General features: G+C 43.8%; 1 protein-coding gene across 3 annotated transcripts in view; it reads right to left on the bottom strand.

Annotated features, from left to right (window-relative positions):
* The window catches only part of ABHD6 (abhydrolase domain containing 6, acylglycerol lipase), a 57,756-nt gene that overhangs the window by 25,321 nt on the left and 12,416 nt on the right, over positions 1-20,019 (bottom strand). For all 3 annotated transcript variants that reach the window (XM_033210258.1, XM_033210259.1, XM_033210260.1), the window contains 2 exons: positions 13,552-13,695; positions 1,648-1,804 (listed from right to left, as the gene is read on the bottom strand). In XM_033210258.1, coding sequence (XP_033066149.1) covers positions 1,648-1,804; positions 13,552-13,670 — 276 coding nt within the window. In that variant the 5' untranslated portion in view covers positions 13,671-13,695. The remainder of the gene's footprint in view (positions 1-1,647; positions 1,805-13,551; positions 13,696-20,019) is intronic.

The following is a 20,019-nucleotide window of genomic DNA, read 5'->3' as shown; positions in this document are numbered from 1 at the left end:
CCCCTTCCACACTTACTCCAGCCATGCAGCTGCTGACTTGGAACTGGAAGGGATGGTTCTGTTCTCTCATATCCTAGCCAGCTCCAGAGCCAACAGGAGCAATGTTTTCCCCAAGAACCACGTCTGATCACCCCAATTCTGGTTTGCTTCGTTTCTTTTTACATTAAGGTCTAATTCTCGAAATTATTATTATCCTAAAATACCTTCTTCCATTTAGATATGTACCACTTTTAACCAGGAAACTGAGAAACATAAGTTACCAACAAACAAACATCCAGTTATAAGAAAGATACTTATCTGAGGAGGGGACAGGAAGTTCATCAAGGCATGAAGATGACTGTCCTCACAGTGGAATTTGGAAATAAGAACACAACTAACTAGAGGGTATGTGAGTCTTTACCTCCTGGTGTAGATGATACTTGGGATCTCTCAGGTATGGTCTTGCCTGAGGTGGGAGCCAGGGATGCTTCCTGCCCAAGACTTCTGCCAGCCCCAACCTTCACCTGATCACTCTTACCAAGGGCAGCAAGTTGCCACACCCAAGTAAAGCAAGACAAAAAGTGAACTTGGACAACTCTTCCAGAAAGCTCCCAGATCAAGACTGCTTCTCTAAATGGCAAAGGAAAAGAAAAAAGCAGATGCAGAAGAGGGAGTGGGAAGGAAAGGAAAAGAAGGAGTGAAGGAAGAAGATGGAGGGGAAGGAAGAGAAGAAACTTGGGAGTACACGAAAAGACTTTTAAAAGCCCAACTCTGAATTCACAGCAGTTCTGAGATGCAGCTGTGTCAGAAGCCTCCCCAAAGAAATATCCATGAAGTAAAAAGATTTCTAAGCCATAAATTTTATATATAATATTCAACTCAATAATTTTTTTCTGACAAAAGAATGAGTAATATATTGTATTAGTTTGTTAGTTTGTTTTGAGATAGGGTCTCACTCCTGTCACCCAGGCTGGAGTGGGGTATAGCACAATCTTGGTTCACTGCAGCCTTGACTTCCCAGGCTCAGGTGATTCTCCCATCTCAGTCTCCAAAGTAGCTGGGACTACAAGTGCATGCCACCATGCCTGGCCAATTTTTTTTTTTTTGTATTTTTTGTAGAGATGGTGTCTCCCTGTGTTGCCCAGGCTGGTCTCAAACTCCTGGGCTCAAGTCATCTGCCCACCTTGGCCTCCCCAAAGTGCTGAGATTACAGTTGTGAGCCACTATGCCAGACCACACTGCATTAGTTCTAATATGACTTGAACCACCACAGTTCTGAGCTCCCTTTGCTTTCTACCATTGTTGATGACATCATGTCCTAGTGGAAACCCTTTTCTTCTTCCCTTTTTTTTGAGACAGAGTCTTATTCTGTTGCCCAGGCTAAGTGCAGTGGCATGATCATGGCTCACTGAAGCCTTGACTCCCCAGGCTCAAGCAATCTTCCCACCTCAGCCTCCTGAGTAGCCGGAACTACAGGCACGCACCACCACACCTGGCTAATTTTTCATTTTTTGTAGAGACAGGGTTTCTTTATGTTGTCCAGGCTGGTTTTGAACTCCTGGACTCAAGCAATCCTCCTGCCTCAGCCTCCCAAAGTGTGGGATTACAGGCATGAGCCACTGCACCCAACTCCCTTTTCTTATGAGAGAGAAGAATCAAGAATTGCACCTTGACCACACTGAGCCACATATCCTTGTGGGCAGAAAATCCGTGGAGCATGAGGATGGAGGGTTTGTGCCCAGGCCTGCCCCGGAAGGAATAACAGAACTGATAGTCTTCATGGTGAACGTAGCGGACTTGCATGCCCAATGTCCTCCGCCAATACCTGGAGAGGGTGGGAAATAAAGACAAATCAAAATCAGTAAGCTCTAGATGAGTGGCTTCAAGAAGGGCACAGATCCTCCCTATAAGTCTTACTTAGTGATAACACAAACACTTCTCCAGCCCTTGCCCTCCATCAGTCTCTAGAGTCCTCCTGAGCTTTACCCTCAAGGAATACGAAGCCAAACCATTCCAGAGAACACCTTAAATGAACTATTTTGGTATATATTTTACTAATCACTCTAGGAAGGGAAATGCGGTGTTTTCTTAAGAAGCATGCCACATATAATAACCTTTTGATAATACGTCTTTCTAGAGACTTTGAGAGTGATAACTTATCTCTTGAGAACCATCTGCACTGGTCCTCTGGCTTTGTTCCTCATAACATATGGCAGCTGGTTGAAAGCTCAGCTTCTGCTGGTTACATAAGACTTGGCAGTGCTAGACTTTGGCCCAAAATCGATTTCAATATGAAATTATCATCTAAACAAATTGAACTCTCTGCATGGTGAATCCCTCCAAGATGAGAGATAATTAATTTAATCAGAGATGCACTTTGTAAGATACTTCACACTAAAGAAGTAGCCAAGTCTTGCAAAAGCAAATAACCTAAACTGACTGGTCTTAACTCTTTGTGTAAAATAAGCAGAGAGGCAGAGAAGGAGAGAAGATATATATTCATATTTACTTTTATCTGCATACAAAAAATGTGGGAGCATACATAATGTTTTTTTTTTTTGTTTGGTCGGGTTTTTTGTTTGTTTATTTGTTTTTCAGGATAGAGTCTCGCTCTGTCACCCAGGCTGGGGCAATCTCAGCTCACTGCAACCTCCACCTCCCGGGTTCAAGCAATTCTTGTGCCTCAGTTTGCTGAGTATCTAGGGTTACAGGCACACACCACCATGCCTGCCTAATTTTTGTATTTTTAGTAGAGACAGGGTTTCGCCATGTTGGCCAGGCCAGCCTCAAACTCCTGGCCTCAAGTGATCTGCCCGCCTTGGCCTCCCAAAGTGCTGGGGTTACAGGCGTCCAGCTGGTTAAACTGCACCTGGTTGGTTTCTTTTGAAACCTTTTTAATGACTGCATTGCCACTCCAAACGTAAAGAACATAATAGCATTGGCTAGCTTAAAAGCTCTTCTTACAACAAGGTAAGCCTATTTCAAAATTCTAAATTATAACATGACTTTGTTCATCCATTCACATCCCTTCTCATTCACTTATTGACTTTGAACGTCCCCTCCAAAACTCATGTTTAAATTTAATTGCCATTGTGAGGTGAGACTGTTAAGAGGTAATTAGGCCCTGACAGTTTTGCCTTCATAAATAGATTAATGCCATTATTGAGGGAGTAGTTTCCTGGTAAAAGTGAGTCTGGCCCCCTCTTGCCTCTGGCTTACTCTTATAGTCTCTTGTCCTTCTACCTTCCACCATGGGATGACACAGCAGGAAGGCCCTTGCCAGATATTGGTGCCATTCTCTTGGGCTTCCCAACCTCCAGAACCATAAGCCAAACAAATTTCTTTTCTTTATAAATCACCTAGTCTGTGGCATTCTGCTGTAGCAACACAAAATGGAATAAGACACTAACTATATAATCTTATGAGGAAATGCTGCATTCCACTAAGAATATGGCAAAGATTAAATGATGAGGTAATCCATGTACAAAGTTTTGTTCAATGCCCAGCACATGGTAAGTATTCAGTACATGATAGTTATTAATATTATGTAAAGATGATTTTGTCCTTCCAAATACATCATTTGCCAAAAATTAAAAGGAAAAATTAGGGGAAATATTTGCAATGAATATGATAGCTACAGATTGATATCCTTAATAAATAAAAAGCTCACAAATTGATCTCAACCATGCTAAAATCCTAATTCAACACTAGGCAAAATAAATGAAAAGGTACCTTAGAGTAGAAAAGATATTAATGACTAACAAACATAAAAAACATGCTCAAGTTCACTAGTAATTAAAAATATGAATAGTGCACCAACATGGATGGAACTGAAGATCATTATGTTAAGTGAAGTAAGCCAGGCACAGAAAGACAAACATCACATGTTCTCACTTATTTATGGGATCTAAAAATCAAAACAATGGAACTCATGGGCATAGAAGTAGAAGGATGGTTACCAGAGGCTGAGATGAGTAGTTGGGGGTAAGGGGGATGGTTAATGGGTATAAAAAAAAAATAGAAAGAATGAATAAGACCTATTGATAACACAATACGGTGACTATAGTCAATAATAACTTATTTGTGTATTTTTAAATAACTTAAAGAGTGTAACCGGATTGTTTGTAACTCAAAGGATAAACGCTTGAGGGGATGGATACCCCATTCTCCATGATGTGCTTATTTCACATGGCATACCTGTATCAAAACATCTCGTGTACCCCATATATACATACTATGTATCCCCCCAATTTTTTAAATAAAAAATTAATAAAGAAAAAAATGAATACCCTTTATGAGCTTCTAAATTAGAAAAGTGGTGGAGTTTTTTTATTGAGATGGGGTCTTACTCTGTCACCTAGGCTGGAGTGCAGTGACACAATCACGGTTCACTGCAGCCCTGTCCTGTGTCCAAGTGATCCTCCCACTTTGGTCTCCTGAATAGCTGAAATTACAGGTGAATATACCATGCCTGGCTAATTTTTTAATTTTTAAATTTTTTTGGTAGAGACTGGGTCTCCCTGTGTTGCCTGGGCTGGTCTTGAACTCAAGTGATCCTGCCACTGAGCCACTGCAGCTGGCGTGTGTGCGTGTGTGCGCGCCTGCGTGCACACATGCATTTATATAATCAGTTACACAGTTCAGCCTTTCTAGAAAGGAATCTGGCATAAAATATCAAGAATCTTTGAAACCTCATGCCCCTTGTTGACCCAGTAATTATAGTTCCAAGAATAATCTGTCTCAAGGAAGTAAGTAGCAACCTTGAAAAAGAATATTTTTAAACATGTTCCAGCCATGTTATGTGTTGTTTAAATTACAAAAAAATCAGTACTGGCCGGGTGCGGTGGCTCAAGCCTGTAATCCCAGCACTTTGGGAGGCCGAGACGGGCGGATCACGAGGTCAGGAGATCGAGACCATCCTGGCTAACCCGGTGAAACCCCGTCTCTACTAAAAAATACAAAAAACTAGCCGGGCGAGGTGGCGGGCGCCTGTAGTCCCAGCTACTCGGGAGGCTGAGGCAGGAGAATGGCGTAAACCCGGGAGGCGGAGCTTGCAGTGAGCTGAGATCCGGCCACTGCACTCCAGCCTGGGCGACAATGCCAGACTCCGTCTCAAAAAAAAAAAAAAAAATTAGTACTAACCTTAGTGTCCATTAATAGGAAATATATTAAACTACCATATAGCTAGGTGATGTCATATTCTGCTATTATTTAAAATGGAGTTTTCAAAGAATATTCAGTAACACGGAAAAATATTTATGACATGATGTCAAGTGAAAAAACAGGATGCAATTTTATTTTTAATACTGTTGATTCCAATTCTGTTAAAAAAAAAAAACTATTAAGTATACACAGATGAAGTGGTGGGGGAGAGAGGTGGGAAGAACAAAAGAAGCATTGAAGAAAATTATTCCAGGGATTATGGGTAATTTACATTTTCTCTGTGTTACTTTTTTATTTTTAAATTATTTATTATTTTTTATTTTTGGTACCGGGAGTGGGGCTCGAATGGGTTACGTTTTTATAATCATCAAATTCTCTATAACTCTCATACAAAGCACAGTGTGAGATCACGGAAGAGCTGAAAGGACCTGGTGTAAAACGTGAAACTTCAGCAGACTACTGGATACTCAACATACATCAGCTGGGAGCTGGAGAAGGTGTGCCAGGAGGTAGAGATGGCAGAGGCAAGGGCCTGGGGGAGAGTGAAGTATGACTTGAACCAGAGTGAAGAGACAAAGGGTTGGAAGGCAGCCAGACTGCCAGACTCAGGAATTGAGGGCTTCTTCATTACCAGACGGAGCTCTTTGGTACTACTTGATACTTTTCATTTAATTGGTACATCCACTGGACAAGTTTACCTAGGCTCCACAAACAAGAAGTTGGAAAACTAGTATTTTTTCTTTTCTTTCTTTTTTTTTTTTTGAGACAGAGTTTCACTCTTGTTGCCCAGGTTGGAGTGCAGTGGCGCAATCTTAGCTCACTGCAACCTCTGCCTCCCGAGTTCACGTGATTCTCCTGCTTCAGCCTCCTGAATAGCTGGAATTGCAGGCATGCACCAACAGGCCCGGCTCATTTTTTATTTATTTATTTATTTATTTTTTGAGACGGAGTCTCGCTCTGTCGCCCAGGTTGGAGTGCAGTGACCGGATCTCAGCTCACTGCAAGCTCCGCCTCCCGGGTTTACGCCATTCTTCTGCCTCAGCCTCCTGAGTAGCTGGGACTGCAGGCGCCCGCCATCTTGCCCGGCTAGTTTTTTGTAATTTTTAATAGAGACGGGGTTTCACCGTGTAGGCCAGGATGGTCTCGATCTCCTGACGTCGTGATCCACCCGTCTCGGCCTCCCAAAGTGCTGGGATTACAGGCTTGAGCCACCGCGCCCGGCCTATTTTTTATTTTTCAGACGGAGTCTCACTCTGTCGCCCAGACTGCAATGCAGTGGCACTATCTTGGCTCACTGCAACCTCCACCTTTGGTGTTCAAGTGATTCTCCCACTTCAGCTTCCCAAGTAGCTGGGACTACAGGCGTGTGCCACCACGCCTGGCTAATTTTTGTATTTGTAGTAGAGACGGGGTTTCACCATGTTGGCCAGGCTGGTCTCGAACTCCTGACCTTGTGATCTACCCACCTCGGCCTTCCAAAGTGCTGGGATTATAGGAGTGGGCCTCTGCGCCCGGCCTCTAATTTTCGTATTTTTTAAAGTAGAGACAGGGCTTCTCTAGAAACCCTTTTAGTAGAGACATGTTGGCTAGGCTGGTCTCGAACTCCTGACCTCAGATGGTCTGCCTCAGCCTCCCAAAGTGCTGGTATCACAGGCATGAGTCACCACGCCCAGCCCAGAGAACTAATATTTTCAAATGATCCCCTCAACGAAAGAGTAGGAAGATGACGCTAAGATACCAGGTCAGCTGAAAAGTTCTGAAAGACCCATGGCCCAGATGGAAAAAAACAACTTCTTTGGTTTAATGATAATAGATAATAGAGAATAGATTACCTCTAATTCACAAAAGCAGAACCTTACAGAACAGAAACAAAGAGAAGAATTAAGGTGGGATGAATGAATGTCTCAGGAGAAAGGTCTTTTACAATCTCAATACACGAACCAAACTGCTCCTGTTTCAGGGACAGAAGTCATTGAAGGCTCTATTGATCTAAATAGAAAAGCTCCAAAGAGGACCTCCCCAGGATTCCTCTTTAATACTGCCTCCTGGAGTCCAGAGTCCTCATCCTGTAAGTCTCTCTCTAGTTAACAGGAACCTCTGAAGAAAAGAACTTACAGATTTTTTTATACTGTGGTAAAATAGACATAACATAAACATTTACCATTTTAACAAGTGTACAATCAATGGCATTACACAACATTGCTAAACTACCATCACTGTCCATTTCTAGAACTTTTCATCATCCCAAATAGAAACTCTGTACCCATCAAACATTAACTCCTTATTTCCCCCAGTCCCCTATCAATCTCTATTCTACTTTCTCTATGAGTTTGTCTATTCTGGGTAAAAGTGGAATCATACAAAATTTGTTCTTTTGTGTCTGGTTAGTTTCACTTAGCACAGATGTTCTCAAGGTTCATCCATGTTGTATTAATAGCATGCATCAGATTGCCATTCCCTTTTAAGGCTGAATAATATTCTATTGTGTATATACCACATTTTGTTTATTCATTTGTCTGTTGGACATTTAGGTTATTTCTATCTTTTGGCTATTGTAAAGAACGCTGCTATGGACATTGGTGCACACATTAAGACCCTGCTTGCAATTCTTTGGGATTTACACTCATAAGTGGAATTGCTGGATGATATGTTAAATGTATAACTTTCTGGGGAGCCAACAAATTTGTGCATAGTCACTATACTATTTTACATTCCCAACAGCAGTGCATGGGGGTTCCAATCTCTCCACATCCTCACCAATGCTTATTTTTCATTTTTTAAAGTTATGTATATCTTGCCACAACAAAAAGAAAGAAACCAGGCCAGGCATGGTGGCTCACAACTGTAATCCCAGCACGTTGGGAGGCTGAGGTGGATGGATCGCTTGAGCCCAGGAGTTCGAGCCTGTCTCTGTAAAAACCTGCAAAAATTAGCTGGCAAGGTGGCATGCACCTGTAGCCCCTGTTACTCTGGAAGCTGAGGTGGGAGGATCACTTGAGCCTGGGAGGCAGAGGTTGCAGTGAGCAGCCTAGGTTGCTCTCAAACTCCTGGGCTCAAGCAATTGGCCATCTCTGCCTCCCAAAGTGCTGAAATTGCAGGCATAAGCTGCAGCACCCAGCTCCAAATTCACTTATTAATTCCAACAAATTATTTATAGATTTTTTTGGACTTTCAGTGTACACAATTGTGTCATCTGCAAACAATGTCAGCTTTATTTCTTCTTTTCCAATTCTTATCCCCTTTTCTTTCTTTTCTTTTTCTTTTTTTTTCTGAGATGGAGTCTCGCTCTGTCGCCCAGGCTGGAGTGCAGTGGCGCGATCTTGGCTCATTGCAAGCTCCGCCTCCCAGGTTCACGCCATTCTCCTGCCTCAGCCTCCCGAGTAGCTGGGACTACAGGTGCCTGCCACCATGCCCAGCTAATTTTGTTTTGTATTTTTTAGTAGAGACGGGGTTTCACCGTGTTAGCCAGGATGGCCTCCATCTCCTGACCTTGTGATCTGCCCGCCTCGGCCTCCCAAAGTGCTAGGATTACAGGTGTGAGCCACCGCGCCTGGTCCCCTTTTCTTTCTTATATTTATATAAGTGAACTGTTCACTATGATTTCTTACCTTGATTTCACAACTGAGTTTCTTTGGGAAAACAAAAATCTTGGAAAATCTGTCTTTTTCATCTTGTGAACAGTCCTGATATTTTCTTCTTTTTTGTGTATGTGTGAGACGGAGTCTTGCTCTGTCGCCTAGGCTGGAGTGCAGTGGCCGAATCTCAGCTCACTGCAAGCTCCGCCTCCCGGGTTCACGCCATTCTCCTGTCTCAGCCTCCCGAGTAGCTGGGACTACAGGCACCCGCCACCTCACCTGGCTAGTTTTTTTGTATTTTTTAGTAGAGACAGGGTTTCACCGTGTTAGCCAGGATGGTCTCGATCTCCTGACCTCGTGATCCGCCCGTCTCGGCCTCCCAAAGTGCTGGGATTACAGGCTTGAGCCACTGCGCCCGGCCTTGTCCTGATATTTTCATTACACAATGAAAATCAGACCTGATGTCGTCCGCAGTGGCCACAGCATCCCCTGTTGTGGCTCTCTGTTGACTCACGTTGAAGCATTTGGTACCTCCTGCAGGAGCAGCCATAGTCCACGGTGCTGTGGAAGTGTGCTGGCCATGCTCCAAGGACACTTAGACCCAGAGAGAGCTGCTCTGAAGACTTGCTGTGGCCTACTGGGGACACCTGTTCTTGTTCCCAGAGGAGCTGAGACGATCCCAGAGGGAACTCCAGGAGCTTGCACAATGTGATGACTTCACCAAACCCTTATGATCATATGGCAGGACAGCGGGGAACGGGGAGTGGGTGCCAAGCTATCTCTACTGCCTGCTGATCCTGTTTGTGTAGCAATCCTGAAAATTAACCTGACCTACCTAGGTCTGTGAGGTGAACCCACTGGTGGCCATTACTGGCAGCCGAGCCAATGAAGCCCTTTGGAGGAGTCGCTGTGGTTAAGGGATATAAGTGACTCGGTGAAGCTGCTCATTCTATGACAACCACTGTGTAAATGTCACTTGCGGTGAGGCTATTTGGAGGAAACAGTCTGTGCATTTCAGTGATGCGGAGGAAGTGCCTCACAGGATTGCTGACAGCTCTCTGCAATGGCATCATGGGTTTTATTACTAAAACCATAATCCTCCATGTCACAATGCCACCTGGCATGATCTGAAAGGTTTTCTAGGATTTTCATCTTCCCCAACCAGCTGGGTTTTCTTCTTGGCCTGTGTGCCTGAGTTCACAAAATAAAGAGCATTGTGTTTGTCTTTCAGCCACAGCTCTGAGCTGGGTGACAGGCATGGGCAGGCTTTAAGACCCCATGCATCCACACTGCCAATTAAAGAGGCTCTGAATGCTCTGCCCTGTGGGGCCTCTCTGGTTTTTTTGTGGTATTATTTGTTAATAAAAGTGAATTATTTGCTATGCAGCATCATTCATAATAGCCAAAAGGTGGAAACAACCCAAGTGTCCATCAACAGACGAATGGATACACAAACTGTGTATGTACACACAATGGAATATTCTTCAACCACAACAGAAAGTGAAGGAGTGATGTATGCTACAACATGGAGGAAACTTGAAAACATTATGCTAAGTGAGAGAAACCAGACACAAAGGTCACACATTATATAACCCCATTTATGTGAAATGTCCGTAATGGGCACATCTAAAAAGACAGGAAGTAGGTAAGTGGTTGCCAGAAGATGAAGTGAGGGAGAAACTGGGGGTGACGGCTACTAGGTATGGGGACTCCTTTGGGGAGGTGGAAATATTTGAAATTAGATAGTGGTAATGGTTATACAACACTCTGAATACATTAAAACTACTGAAGTGTACACTTTATTTATTTATTTATATTTCATTTATTTATTTATTTATTTAGACAAAGTCTTACTCTGTCACCCAGGCTGGAATGCAGTGGCACGATCTCGGCTCAATGCAACCCCTGCTTCCTGGGTTCAAGCAATTCTTCTGCCTCAGCCTCCCAGATAGCTGGAATTACAGGCACGCACCACCATGCCTGGCTAACTTTTTGTGTTTTTAGTAGAGACAGGCTTCACCATGTTGGCCAGCTGGCCTCAAGTGATCCACCCGCCTCAGCCTCCCAAAGTGCTTGAACTCCTGGCCTCAAGTGATGCACCTGTCTCAGCCTCCCAAAGTGCTGGGATTACAGGTGTGAGCCACCGTGCCCAGCCTTGAATTGTACACTTTAAAATGGTGACTTTTAAGTTACGTCAATTTTAACTTTAGTGCTATCAACTTATTTTTCTCATTACAAATGAAACATCAAAATTACCCTGACACCCTGACTCTGAAAGCCTTCTCCTCGACAGCCCAGGGAACTGTTGGGGGACTATGCAGCACTGAGGCTGGTTTCCACACGAGGTGGGCGGAATAACCTTTATATAATCACACCTCTGTATGTGGCCATATCCATGGTTACAAGCCACATCAGTGAATTGCGTTCTCTGCTTCAATTTCATGTGGTTAATAAAAACAGCATTTTGTGTGTGGCAGTCCATGATGCCTCGACAAGGCCATGAGAAGGGGAACGCAACTCTGGCTTCTCCATGTCAGGGGTCATCCAGGAGCCTTAGCCCACAAAGCACAGAACTCCTGCTACCAGCATTGCAAGGGCAACGGCATTTCAGCTTCAGAGTGAGTCTCGCTTTCTCAATGCAGAAGGTGGGTCCTGGGTGACTCGGGAGAGGGTCACAACTCCCCACTCCCACTCCCAGAGAGCAAGAGTGAAAGATGAAAAGCTCCATTCCATTCAATTAGTTTCCTTTCAAGGATCAGAGCCTGGCTGGCAGGCGGAAAATTCCACACTCAAGTGAAACAAAAGGGAGCCAGAAAAGAGGGCAGATAAAGGGTATAACACCCTCCCTGCACTCTTCTACATACAGAAGTGAGTTCTGACTTCCCAAAGTCCCAGTTAGATCTCAATGGGCTTACCTAGAGCACAGAGAGGAACCAGGTCTATTTCGGTGCTCCCTTTACCAGGGGATGTACACCATGGGGGTGGGAAGGGCAATTTCATTTGATAATTGGACAGTGGCATGAAAAGGCAATGAAGCACATCATGAGAAAATCACTTTCTTTTTAACTGTTAAACTTCTGATTCCAACAAGGAGAAAGGCTCAGCTCAGGGCTGCTACATCTTTCATGCTGCTCATGCTTTGTAACAAAGTAAAAGGAGAGAGAATTTAATAAGACCGTTTAATGTCATTGTGTTTATTTTTACTATATATATATATATATATATATAATTTTTTGAGATGGAGTTGTGCTCTTGTTGCCGAGGCTGGAGTGCAATGGCACGATCTCAGCTAACTGCAACCTCTGCCTCAGAGGAGAATCGTTCAAGCGATTCTCCTGCCTCAGTCTCCCGACTAGCTGGGATTACAGGCATGTACCACCATGCCTGGCTAATTTTGTATTTTTAGTAGAGACAGGGTTCCTCCATGTTGGTCAGGCTGGTCTCGAACTCCCGACCTCAGGTGATCTGCCTGCCTCGGCCTCCCAAAATGCTGGGATTACAGGCATGAGCCACCTGCCAGGCACTTTTTGATATTAATTTATTATTTATGACAAGCTTTCCACTTAAGGGAGTGATATTCATATCACTTTTTAAATACTTGATTTAATGATTTTTTTTTTTTTTAAAGATGGCTCACTCTAAAGAAAATACAAAATAAAAGGACAGGTGGTATCCAGACAGGACAAGAATAATAGTGGTACAAGAATGACGTATTTTGGAAATTTATTTTTCTTTCTGTCACTTATTTACTAATGAACACTGCTAGAACAACTCTAAAAGTATTCTGTCCTACACATGCCATCTCAATGGTTCTGGTCTTTCTTGTTCATCTTTCAGTAACATCGCTGCACCTGTCAGGACATCACAGAGTCAGAATCCAATGATCAAGGCCAGGCGTGGTGGCTCACACTTGTAATCCCAGCACTTCGGGAGGATGAGGTGGGAGGATCACTTGAGGTCAGGAGTTTGAGACCAGCTTGGCCAACATGGTGAAAGCCTGTCTCTACTAAAAATACAAAAATTAGCCAGGCATGGTGACATGCACCTGTACTCCCAGCTACTCGGGAGGCTGACGCAGGAGAATCGCTTCAGCCTGGGAAGCAGAGGTTGCAATGAGCCAAGATCACACCACTGCACTCCAGCCTAGGTGACAGAGGGAGACTCTGTCTCAAAAACAAAACAAAACAAAACAAAAAACCAAAAAAACAAAAACAACCGATGATCAAGAAGATATCAAAGGAGTTCCCATAAAAATGTATAATACTTGCTTGAAGACAGAATCACTGACTTTGGGAATGTGGGTAGAGAAAGATGCTATCAGAAACTTGAAAGGGCCAGGCATGATGGCTCATGCCTGTAATTCCAGCACTTTGAGAGGGCGAGATGGGTGGATCATTTGAGGCCAGGATTTTGAGACTAGCCTGGCCAATGTGGTGAAACCCCACCTGTACTAAAAATACAAAAAAAATTAGCTGGGCTTGGTGGCACACACCTGTAAAATCCCAGCTACTCGGAGGCTGAAGCAGGAAAATTGATTGAACCCAGGAGGTGGAGGTTGCAGTGAGCTGAGATCGTCCCACTGCACTCCAGCCTGGGCAACAGAGCACAACTCTGTCTCCAAAAAATAAACAAATAAGCCAACAAACCTGAAAGAACTGATCTGGTAATATTCTTCAAGAGCACTCCCCAAAATTCCAAACAGGATGAGTACCTTTCAACTTTTCTCTATGTCTATTTCCTGATAAAATGTAGGACAACCACCACAAAAAGGACAAGCAGAGAAGTTGTCAATATTATGATACTCTTGAAAATGTCAGTGATGAAACTGGCTTACCAATAGTAGATTCTTATCAGTGCTGAAGGCCACAGAAGAAATGAAGCCACGAATGCCAGGATTGGGATGGCCAGTGTCCCGCCCGCAATCACAAACATGTTAACCACATCAAGATCCATCCTGCTCTGTCAGACTGGCTGACTCCTGCAGGGGCCAAAGAGAATGACGATATTAAAACTCTGTAGCAAGGGAAAAGAGGCAAAGAAGCAAAGGGGACAAGAAAAGTGAAGTTCCCAGAATGAGGGTAAAGAACAGAAGGAAACCAAAGCAGGCAAGTGCTTTAAAAAAAAAAACAAATAGACGTGACAACTAAAAGTAACGAGGAATTTTTCAGAGGAGCCTGGATTTGTAAAAAACACTATAAAGGACATTGTTGGGACAAATGTGGAGATCTGCATAAGGGCTGGGTATTAGACAACGTCATTGTATCAGTGATACAATTTTTGAGTATGATGATGAAATTGTGGTTATGTATGTACATAGGAGAATATCTTCCCTCTTAGGAGCTGTCTGCTGAAGCTGTAAGGGGTGAAGTATGATGGTATCTGCTACTCACTTTTAAAGGTTCAGGAGAGAAAAAGTAGTGTGTGTGTGTGTGTCTGTGTGTGTGTGTTGGTGTGTGTGTTGGTGGGAGGAAAAGAGAGAAATAAAGCAAATACGGTAAAATGCTAACCACTGGGGAATCCAGGTGAAGGTTACATAATATTATCCTTTCAATCTTTCTTTAGGCTTGCAGTATTTAAAAATAAAAAAGAAGCTGGGCGCAGTGGCTCATGCCTGTAATCCCAGCACTTTGGGAGGCTGAGCTGGGCAGATCACCTGAGGTCAAGAGTTTGAGACTAGCCTGGCCAACATGGTGAAACCCCATCTCTACTACAAATACAAAAACTAGCCAAGTGTGGCGGCAGGCGCCTGTAATCCCAGCTACTCAGGAGGCTGAGGCAGGAGAATCAGGAGAATCGCTTGAACCCAGGAGGTGGAGGTTACAGTGAACCGAGATTGTGCCATTACATTCTAGCCTGGGCAACAAGAGCAAGACTCCATCTCAAAACAAAACAAAAACAAATAAAAAAATAAAAAACGAGGACAGGTTGGGCGTGGTAGCTCATGCCTGTGATCCAGCACTTTGGGAGGCTGAGGCAGGAGGATCACTTGAGCCCAGGAGTTTGAAGCTGTAGTAAGCAATGAATGCACCACTGCACTCCAGCCTAGGCAATGGAGTGAGAACCTTTTAAAAAAAAAAGACAGACTTTTAAAGAAATCAATGAACAAATATACATGTACACATGGATACAAGAAACCAGTAACTGTGATTGCATCTAAGGTGGGGAATTAGATAGCTAAGTGTCAGGAATAGACAGGAGACTTATTTTTCACTTTTTAAAACGTTTAAGTTGTTTCGTAAATATATAACCAATTCTAAAAATAAATACGTCATACAAAGTTAGGGGGGAATAAGCCAAAACGGTAGTTTTCAGTGTACTTTCTGATGTCTTCCTAAAGACTTACACATCTGAAGGCTAGAATGTGGGATGCATGAGAGTAAGGACTGGGTGTCCCCAGCACCAAGACTAGGACCTGACACATTATCGAGGCATTAGAATTCCAGCTGTATCAGAGGCCCTGCCCTGTCCTGTCTTATGAGCTTACATTACAGTTCATTCTAGCATGGAATGAAAAATACTTCAGGCTGGGTTCCGTGGCTCATGCCTGTACTCTCAACACTTTGGGAGGCAGAGGTGGAAGGATAGCTTGAGGCCAGGCATTCAAGACCAGCCTGATCAACATGGCAAGACCTCATATCTATTTACATATATATATGTGTGTGTGTGTGTATACACATATATGTATATACACACATATATATCATAAAGTATATAAATATATATTTCAAGTCCCATCATTCTCCCCAATACAACACCTGGAAGGACCTGGAAGCCAGGTGTGACCCTCTGCCTTGATGCCCAGCCATCTGTGCTAAGTGTGTAGGATTCACCAAACATAATACAGATTTCTTTAAGAAAAAGCATTCACATCTAGCAAATCATGGCTTTCCTTACATTTCCTGGGAAATGAAGCAATCTCTCCCATATGCCTCTATTGACTGATACTTAATTCAATTTGATAACAAGTTCAATGCAGCACAGTATAACCTCCCAAACCACTGAGCACAACGGTCGGCATGCTTTTTCTGTAAAGCGCCAGACAGTGACGATTTTAGCACTGTGGGACACAGAGTCTCTATCACAGCTACTCAATCTGCCACTGGATGAGAAAGCAGCCATTGAAGATATGTAACAAATGAGTATGACTGTGTTCCAATAAAACTTCACAGAACTAGACTGTAGGCCAAATTTGACCTGTAGGCTCTAATTTGCCAACCCTTGATATAGCACATCAACCCTGTCACATAGGAAAGGCAGTTGTTTCATCCTGTTTTATAGGCTGAGGAAGTTGAGGCTCTGAGAGGCTAACTTGCCCAAGGTCACCCAGCTAGTAGTCATGATTACGAAACAGGTTTCCAACTCCAATCCACTACCTTTGCACCAAGCTCCATTTTGTCTATTTTTTTTTTTCACAAATGGCCTGTCCTCAGTCTGTGTAACCTCTTTGCTGTTAGGTGTCTACATTCATCATCCCTAATTTCTCCATGAAGATATGAGCTCTCCATTTTCAAGAGGTTTCGCCTAGCAAGCACCTCACAGCCTGGAGAAGGAGACAGATGCACCCATAGGTGGGTTAGATGGTTCTTTTCATTACATACACATACTCTACTTGAGCACAGTCCTGAGTCTACAGTGATGAAAGCTGCCACCTCCCCAGGGCATAAGCACTGGCTTTGTCCCTGATGCAACTGCCCTCTCCGTTTCTTAGTCACTGTAAATAATTTTCCCAGCACACTTAAATCATTGGCCTGCTTTTCCTTCTGGAACCAGAGCTCCTTGAGGGTAGGGACAATCATGTATGTTCTTTCTCAGTGTCAAGTATGGCACAGGACACAAATAAGGTACAAATGAATCGATGAAAAGCAAATTTACAAAATGGGTTCCATCTGTTTCATTTCTTTCAGGAACAACCATTCCCAATGATTCTATAAGAGACCTGACATCTTTCCTCTTTTAGTAATTACAAAAATCCCTGAAGGAGTCACCTATTTAACACTGGCTACAATTTACCCTGCTAGAAGGCATCACCATCAAGGAGTAAGCGAGTTAATCACAGACTGAAGGGAATCTGTACAGGTCTGCTGGAACATCGTGGGCTGTGAATAAGTTGACAAAGATGGGAACCGTCAGCTTTGAGAAGACTTTTCCACATCATACAAAGTCCTTAAAAACTGCTGGGAGCCACTGTGAATTCAGATTACTGAGCAGCAGGGAGTCCTTTGGACTAGGAATTAGAACAATTTATGCCCAAAGCCATATATATCATAGACTCTGACACTGGAGATGATAGCCCCAAAATGAAGGCACATCATCAAAAAAACCCCTCTCTGCTCTGTCGGTGCCTGCCAAAATGCCAGTCAGTTTCAGCAAAGGCCGCATCTGGCTCCATCTTCTATTTAACAGCAGAATAAAGTCTTCCCTAAGCAGCTTTTGTAGAACATGATCAATTTAGCAAGGTTTGGACTTATTACAGAAAACCCTGCACACTCTCCCTGACAAGGTCAAGTAAATCCAGATCTTAGTTGAAGAAACCACAATTCTGAGTTTTCTGTACAGATAAAGAGTAGGCAATTTATTCCTACCTCTACGACATCCTTCATTTTACAAAGGACTTGCTTCAGCTTTCCTTTAAAAAGACAGCTCCCCTGCCATGCTGGTGTTTATTTCTAGAATACTCTATGGACCCAGGGGAGAGGCTGGAGGCAGAAAAAAACTGAAGCATTATGAACCAGGAACTGCCAATGGCCAAAAATCAGAGATCTACTAAGAAGTGTGACTTGAGTTTCCCAAAGCATGGGACCCATACAACGGAGTTTGCAAGATGACTTTAGTGAGTAGGAGAGTACTGAAGAGTGTTTCAGGGGTACACAGCATCGGATAACAACATATATACTAGGAAAGTCATCTCTTTTCAGCTCTTTTCAGTCCTGGTTGGGTCAAAGAGAAACTCTCAGTGTGGTGGTGTTAAACAGCTCTCTAGGCTGGGGGTGGTGGCTCATGCCTATAATCCCAGCACTTTGGGAGGCTGAGGCGGGCGGATTGCTTGAGCAGAGGAGTTTGAGACTGGCCTGGGCAACATGGAGAGACCCCATCTCTATAAAAAATACAAAAATTAGCAGAGTATGGTGGCATGCGCCGTAGTCTCAGCTACTCAGGAGGCTGAGGTGGGAGGATCACTTGAGCCTGGAGGCTGAGGTTTCAGTGAGCTGAGAATGTGCCACTGCACTCCAGCCTAGGTGACAGAAGGAGACTGTTTTAAAAAAAAAAGGAGTAAATTTAAAGAAAAATGTTTAGTAGGTGATACATGAATCTAGCAAAAATCGTGATGGTTGTCCATAAATGGCAGACTCGTGCGATGGATGGCACCAGGCTGGGGGCACCAGTGTGGCAGCTGGCCCTCTCCAACGTGGCTCTTCCACATGTCAGCTGGGAGACCTTGGCTTCCTCACCTATTTAATGAGAACATTCAAATAGTCACATCTGTTCTTTCTTACTTTGGTGACTTAAACATTTCTGGAATTATGCCAGGCAATTAAAGAGTAGGATCTGGCTCGCCCCCACAAGAATCTTCTTTCCTATTAGAGTTCCCAGAACCTAAAACATCACCTGGCAAAGACTTGGTGCTTGCTCATGTTTATCGCCTGACTGAATACACTGAAAAAGAAAAACACTCCATTTTATCTATTTATCGTGTAAAGTGAGGCACCCCAGGGTTAAAGACACTGCGGCACAGTGTGAAGCAGGCAATGCCAGGAAGGAGAGCTGGCCATGCTGGCACCAGGGAAAATATACTCTCACATCCCAGGCTCAGGATCCTCTGCCACTGCCTAACACCCAAGCTGTGCATTTGGGGGCCCTTATGTCTGAACACAGTGGCAAAGATTAATTGGATGGGGGACATGTCAGTGGATCCAGATAAACATTGCATCAGGGAAATGAAGTTTAATCTGAGGTTAGGGGTAAGGCACATCTCACAGTTTTCTTTTAATGTTCTCACTGATTTGAAAACTGGGATCTTGAGTTCCGATATCTTAGTCTTCAGGGTATAAAGTAAAATCCAAGAATAAACAACGTAAAACACTTTCATAGAATCTCATAGACACATCTCTCCTTGCTTCTCCTGACTTACTGATTTCTTTTTTTCTTTTTTTTTTTTTTTTTTTAAATGGAGTCTCGCTGTGTCAGCCAGGCTGGAATGTAGTGGTATAATCTTGGTTCACTGCCACCTCTGCCTCCTGGGTTCAAGCGCTTCTCCTGTCTCAGCCTCCTGAGTAGCTGGGATTACAGGCATCTGCCACCATGCCTAGCTAATTTTTGTCTTTTTAGTAGAGACAGGGTTTCACCATGTTGGGCTGGTCTCAAACTCCTGACCTCAAGTGATCCCCCTGCCTCAGCCTCTCAAAGTGCTGGGATTACAGGTGCAAGCTGCTGCACCTGGCCAACTTACTGATTTCTGCTGACAGTAATTGCATCAGTCTAACCTCCTAGATGCCAATGCATATTTCATTCTCCTACTTGCTCATCACTCCTGTTAGGCAAAGGTGAAGAGGTACCAGCACTGGAGTCAACTTGTCCAAGTCTAAACAAACTGCACTGCCCAATATATGGCAATTTAAACTTAAATTGATTAAAGCCAAAGAAAATTCAGACTTCGGTTCTTCAGCCACACTAGCCACACTTCAAGTGCTCAACAGCTACATGTGGATAAGAACTACCATATTAGACAGCACAGCCTTAGGGGACTTACATCCCTAAAAACTAATCCCTAAAAACCCAATCCCAGTTGGGTTCAACATTTACTAGGAATGTAAGGTAAAAAGAAAAATTGTCACCAGGTGTAGGACTTTGTATGAGTCGGACCGCAGCTCCCCTCAGTCACCACGCTGGGTCCAGGTCCTCCCTTCCTCTCCCTCCTGTTTCTGTAAAGGCTACTCTTTCATGCCCCACAGTCCCACCACCATCAGCTGCCACAGGAATCTTCTCAATTCACACCAAGGATCAGGCTATGCTGGTCTCATATCCACCAAATAAAATGTGAACTCTGACCGCCCCATGTGGTCCCAGCTCAACTTCCCAGTCCTGACACCCATGTCTTTGCCTGCACTCCAAATAACCAGCTCCCAGCCCCCATGCAAGCCCCACACAGCTTCATTCTGTCTTCCTTCCTGCTGACCCGTTGGTGTGGAGCACTCCCACGTCTGGGCTGCCTGATGAACTCTTCTCTGCCCTCAGGGCCGGTTCAAGTGTCCCCTTTCCAGGAAAGCATTGGGGCCCATGAGCCCATGCCTTCCAGACTCCCTTC

The sequence above is a fragment of the Trachypithecus francoisi genome, unplaced genomic scaffold, assembly GCF_009764315.1.
Source record: "Trachypithecus francoisi isolate TF-2019V2 unplaced genomic scaffold, Tfra_2.0 Lachesis_group0, whole genome shotgun sequence".
Taxonomy (NCBI): Eukaryota; Metazoa; Chordata; class Mammalia; order Primates; family Cercopithecidae; genus Trachypithecus; species Trachypithecus francoisi.
The sequence above is the reverse complement of the archived record's forward strand: the minus strand, read 5'-3'. Positions and strand labels throughout refer to the sequence as shown.